Source organism: Sinocyclocheilus rhinocerous, unplaced genomic scaffold (genome assembly GCF_001515625.1).
Source record: "Sinocyclocheilus rhinocerous isolate Xijiao unplaced genomic scaffold, SAMN03320098_v1.1 scaffold1050, whole genome shotgun sequence".
NCBI classification, from domain to species: Eukaryota; Metazoa; Chordata; class Actinopteri; order Cypriniformes; family Cyprinidae; genus Sinocyclocheilus; species Sinocyclocheilus rhinocerous.
This window is the reverse complement of record NW_015651629.1, coordinates 446,049-452,048: the sequence shown is the minus strand read 5'-3', so window position 1 is coordinate 452,048 and position 6,000 is coordinate 446,049. Positions and strand designations below refer to the sequence as shown.

Below are 6,000 nucleotides of genomic sequence, written 5' to 3'. Positions count from 1 at the left end.
GCCTCAGTGAACTGATCATCTCCTCCGCTTTAATACTAGTTATAGCACAAAATAAACATGACTAAACATCCGAAGGTAAGTTAAAAGAAAGAGTACAACTTTACAATCCGTACCCTGTCTCATGTAATCGCTCAATCAGTGTTTCAGCAGCGCAAAGACCTCAATATAACAGCTTGTAAACAATGTCACGTAAAGTCACATTTACCTCAGAAAAACATATTCGGTGACCATAAACTCATTAGTAAGATAGAAAAATATCGCAAGCGTGTGAATGAGAATCGAATCAAATCGAATCGTGAAATTTGTGTCAAAACCCAGCCCTATTGAAAACCATAACAAGCGATGTCCGACTTTGATAGCTCTCTCTTTAAATATGAAGAGGTCAAACAACAGATTAATGAGTTACTCCACATTTCACAAAAAGCTTATGGACGTGATTATAATATAAGTCAGACACTGAAGTGAGTTGCTGTTTCGGCTATCTTATGTGTTCTTACTCCGCACATGTATTGAATAAATATATATACATATTCAATACATGTGTGGAGTAAGAACATATAAGACCCAAAGTGTTAGAAACACACGAGCAGAGTTCAGCTGAATGATAAAGTTTATCCTCTTTAACTTTATGTTGTTCTGCTGTTTTGTGTTCATCTGCTCTTTTTACATTGACTATCACTCTATATAGACTAAAGCCCTATTCGGACGGGACTAGTTTTCTAAACTATTCACTACAGCTGCACTACAGACAGTTCAATTCCAGTGTTATCAGTTATCAGTGATATGTGTATGTTATGTGTGACAAAGGGGCAAATAAACATATTTCAAGAGTTAAATGTGCTGGTCTAAATAACTGCTAAAATAAATATTTTAACAAAATGTCTTATTCTTTTGTTTTATCATGCTTGCATAGATGGGTCATTTAAAAAAATTTTTTTTTATTTTTTTATTTTAATTTTAATTTGTTATTTGTGTGTTTGTGTGTGTGTGTGTGTTAGTTTGTGTGTGTGTAATTTGTTATTTGTGTGTGTGTGTGTGTGTGTGAGTGTGAGTGTGTGTGTGTTTGTTTGTGTGTGTGTGTGTTTGTGTGTGTGTGTGCGTGCGTGCGTGCGTGCGTGAGTGAGTGAGTGAGTGAGTGTGAGTGTGTGTGTGTGTGTGTGTGTGCGCGTGCGTGTTTGTGTGTGCGTGTGTTTGTGTGTGAGAGTGTGTGTGTGTGTTTGTGCGTGTGTGAGTGTGAGTGTGTGTGTGTGTGTGTGTGTATTCATATATTTTTATTTTTTGTCTTTTTTGAGCAACAGTAGGCAGTATTGTAATATTTGGTTCCTGTCAGACTCTCACCACTAGGTGTCGTCTGTTGCTCTCAGTCAGTAAGCAGACTCGGTCTGACAGCTCTTCTCTGAGCCGTTTACTGCTTCTGAACAGATCAGTGTGTCTGCTGTGATCACTGAGAGTGTCTCCTGAGACTGCTGTCCGTCTGTAGCGCCTCCAGCTCGCTGCATCCTGATCCAAACGCTGTGATCAGCACTTTACAGCAGCATTGATTTACTGCTTAACGCCACAGAAATACAGCAGCCCCGCGGGAGACCTGTCAATCATCACAGAGCCACGCCCACCTCTTTGTGTCAGAGGGGGGAGGAGGGGCTTGACTGCGCAGAGCTGTGAATCCAGGGTCACTTCTGTTCATTATATCTGTGAATCAGAGTGTGTGCAGAGGTGCATTATGGGTCACATTCTCACTGCTTAAAGGGAATAGGTGCAATAGTCGTTAAATTTGCAAATGAATAATCATTAAGGAAACATTTATTGTTTATTTTCATGGGCAAAATCCAGTCACTTCAATAGGAATCAATGTGTTTTCTAATGAGGGCGAAACTTCTGCACACAGATTTCGCTCTGGGTTTAAGTTGGTCATGTGAATTTGCCTTGTTCATTAACCATGTTCATGCAAAAAAAAATATGAGGGAGGATCTTAAAAAATCATGGTTTTATCTATATACAGTTTTTAAAATTGTGTACAACATTTTTTTTATTTCCTAGAAATAGTTTTTATGGAAGCCTGTTTTCGCCACAGAAAAAAGGTAATTGCAAAATATGTGTGTATATATATATAAATTAAAAAAATGTGTGTGTGTGTGTGTGTATACACACATATATAGGATATATATATATATATATACACACACACACACATATAGGCTATATATACACACACACACACATATAGGCTATATATACACACACACACACATATAGGCTATATATACACACACACACACATATAGGCTATATATACACACACACACACATATAGGCTATATATACACACACACACACATATAGGCTATATATACACACACACACACATATAGGCTATATATACACACACACACACATATAGGCTATATATACACACACACACACATATAGGCTATATATACACACACACACACATATAGGCTATATATACACACACACACACATATAGGCTATATATACACACACACACACATATAGGCTATATATACACACACACACACATATAGGCTATATATACACACACACACACATATAGGCTATATATACACACACACACACATATAGGCTATATATACACACACACACACATATAGGCTATATATACACACACACACACATATAGGCTATATATACACACACACACACATATAGGCTATATATACACACACACACACATATAGGCTATATATACACACACACACACATATAGGCTATATATACACACACACACACATATAGGCTATATATACACACACACACACATATAGGCTATATATACACACACACACACATATAGGCTATATATACACACACACACACATATAGGCTATATATACACACACACACACATATAGGCTATATATACACACACACACACATATAGGCTATATATACACACACACACACATATAGGCTATATATACACACACACACACATATAGGCTATATATACACACACACACACATATAGGCTATATATACACACACACACACATATAGGCTATATATACACACACACACACATATAGGCTATATATACACACACACACACATATAGGCTATATATACACACACACACACATATAGGCTATATATACACACACACACACATATAGGCTATATATACACACACACACACATATAGGCTATATATACACACACACACACATATAGGCTATATATACACACACACACACATATAGGCTATATATACACACACACACACATATAGGCTATATATACACACACACACACATATAGGCTATATATACACACACACACACATATAGGCTATATATACACACACACACACATATAGGCTATATATACACACACACACACATATAGGCTATATATACACACACACACACATATAGGCTATATATACACACACACACACATATAGGCTATATATACACACACACACACATATAGGCTATATATACACACACACACACATATAGGCTATATATACACACACACACACATATAGGCTATATATACACACACACACACATATAGGCTATATATACACACACACACACATATAGGCTATATATACACACACACACACATATAGGCTATATATACACACACACACACATATAGGCTATATATACACACACACACACATATAGGCTATATATACACACACACACACATATAGGCTATATATACACACACACACACATATAGGCTATATATACACACACACACACATATAGGCTATATATACACACACACACACATATAGGCTATATATACACACACACACACATATAGGCTATATATACACACACACACATATATAGGCTATATATATATACACACACACACATACAGTATATAGGCTATATATATATATATAAATGGGCTTCATAGTTTTATAGCGCAATATATATGTGTGTGTGTGTATATATTTCCTATATTTGCGATATAAATACCTATATACCTATATTTGCAAAAAATAATAAATTTTATTCAATAATTTAATTCAATTAAATTAATTTAAATAAATTCAAATGTATAATTTCAAAGGTTTTTTAAAGTTATAAATGAAATATAAAATATTGTTTTTATTAGAAATTGCCGTTTTTTTAAATTGTGCAATATATAAAAGGATTTTTAAAAATATTTATCCAGTGATCACAAGCGTGTGTAAAATAAATAATTTAGTTTTTTAGTTTTTTTTTTTAAATCTAGTGATCACTTTATTTAGCGTCAGTAAAAAAAAAATTGAAAACAAAACTGAGATGACTTGAAAAAAAAACATTTGCAATATGCTCAATTTGCTGTTTGAAAAAAAAAAAAAAGATAATTTTTAAAATGATTAAAATATTATTATTCACATTTCTGTGAATGATTTCACCTATATTTGCATGATCACACATGTCTGGAGAAGTCCTAGACAATCTTGCAGATTGATTGGTCGTAAAGTATTAGTATTAGTATTAGTGTGAGTGAGAGTATTGTGCTGTTATAATGACAGTCTGTCAGCTGCGGGGCAGTTTTCAGGGGCAGCGGGGGCTTTGCATTAGCGGCTGTTATCAAGCCTGTGACAGATGTATACTCTTGACTTCCTGTTGACTGGGGAACACAGAGGGGTTAGATAGTCCTCAGCCTTCCCCCATCGCTGTAACTACACCCTTCAGCCGAAAGCCTGGCCTGCAGAGATACTCAGCTCCACACGCGTGTGTTTACTGTAGAGAGCATCAGACGCCCGCAGCATGATGAACCAGCTCGACACACTCGGTGAGAATGGAGCTTTCTGCTGGATTATTCACTGTTTTTGGCTTTGATTACTTGATTTTATGCAGGGTTTGACTTAATATCAATTTAATTTTAAAGTACTTTATTGGCACAAATAACACAAAACAAGTAATGACAAGAAAAATAAATATGCAATATAACAATAAATATAAAATGGTGTTAAAGTAAGGTACTAAGTAATTCATAAAAATAAGATTAAAAAACGATAAATTCATTAAATAATTATAAATTTATAATTATATTTAAATACATAATTATAAGAAAAATATCTATATATGAAATAATAATTATTAAATAATAATTATAAAAAAATATATCTATAATGAAATAATACAAGTAAAAATAATTATTTATATATTTAATTAAATAATAATAAATGACAAATAACATTTTAAATAATAAATAATATGCATAAATATAAATTAAAAGTAATTAAATGTGTGTATATATGTGTTTGAATGATAATAAATTAAACATATAATTAGAAATAATGCAATTAATTGCTTATATATGTAATTAAATTATAATACATTTTCAATACAATTTTAAGTAATAAATTATATAAAAATGTATTAAATAAAGTAATGACAAGAAAAAGAAATATACAATATACAATTATAAAACGGTTAAATATAAATTAAATTAAAAGTAATAAAATGTGTGTATATGTATTTGAATGATAATAATTTAAACATTATATAATTAAAAATAATAAAATTAATAGCTTATATATGTTATTAAATAATAATACATTAAAGATCAATACAATTTTAAGTAATAAATTATATAAAAATGTATTAAATAAAAAAATAATAATTCAGAATGTCTATATTTGATTGAATGATAATAAATAAATAATAAATACAATTAAATAATTTAATTAATATATATAATAGACATTTATCAAGACATTATGAAGAAAAAAATACTATAATATATGTTTGTGGATGGTCTTTGAATCGTAGTCTTCCTCCAGTAACATCTGCATCACTGATATGATATTGAGTCAAAGCTGCTTTTCAGAGTGAACTGACATTTAGAGAGACTCTGCACTGGTCTTTAGAAACAAACAGTGAACCCTAAAACCATGCATATTTACCCAGTGTATTGTGTTGCAGAACTGCTTTGTGCTTCTCCCAGCATGCTTTAGTAAAGTTAAACAAAGTCTGCTAACACGGGACCGCAGTGCATCTC

At 32.4% G+C, this 6,000-nt stretch overlaps 1 protein-coding gene across 3 annotated transcripts in view; it reads left to right on the top strand.

Annotated features, from left to right (window-relative positions):
* The window catches only part of ldb1b (LIM-domain binding 1b), a 30,379-nt gene that overhangs the window by 5,425 nt on the left and 18,954 nt on the right, over positions 1-6,000 (top strand). The window contains exon 1 of one of the 3 annotated variants that reach the window (XM_016518702.1): positions 4,442-4,788. The exons of the other annotated variants lie outside the window; for them this stretch is intronic. Coding sequence (XP_016374188.1) covers positions 4,764-4,788 — 25 coding nt within the window. The 5' untranslated portion in view covers positions 4,442-4,763. Of the gene's footprint in view, positions 1-4,441; positions 4,789-6,000 lie in introns of those variants that run through there. 3 annotated transcript variants of the gene reach the window in all.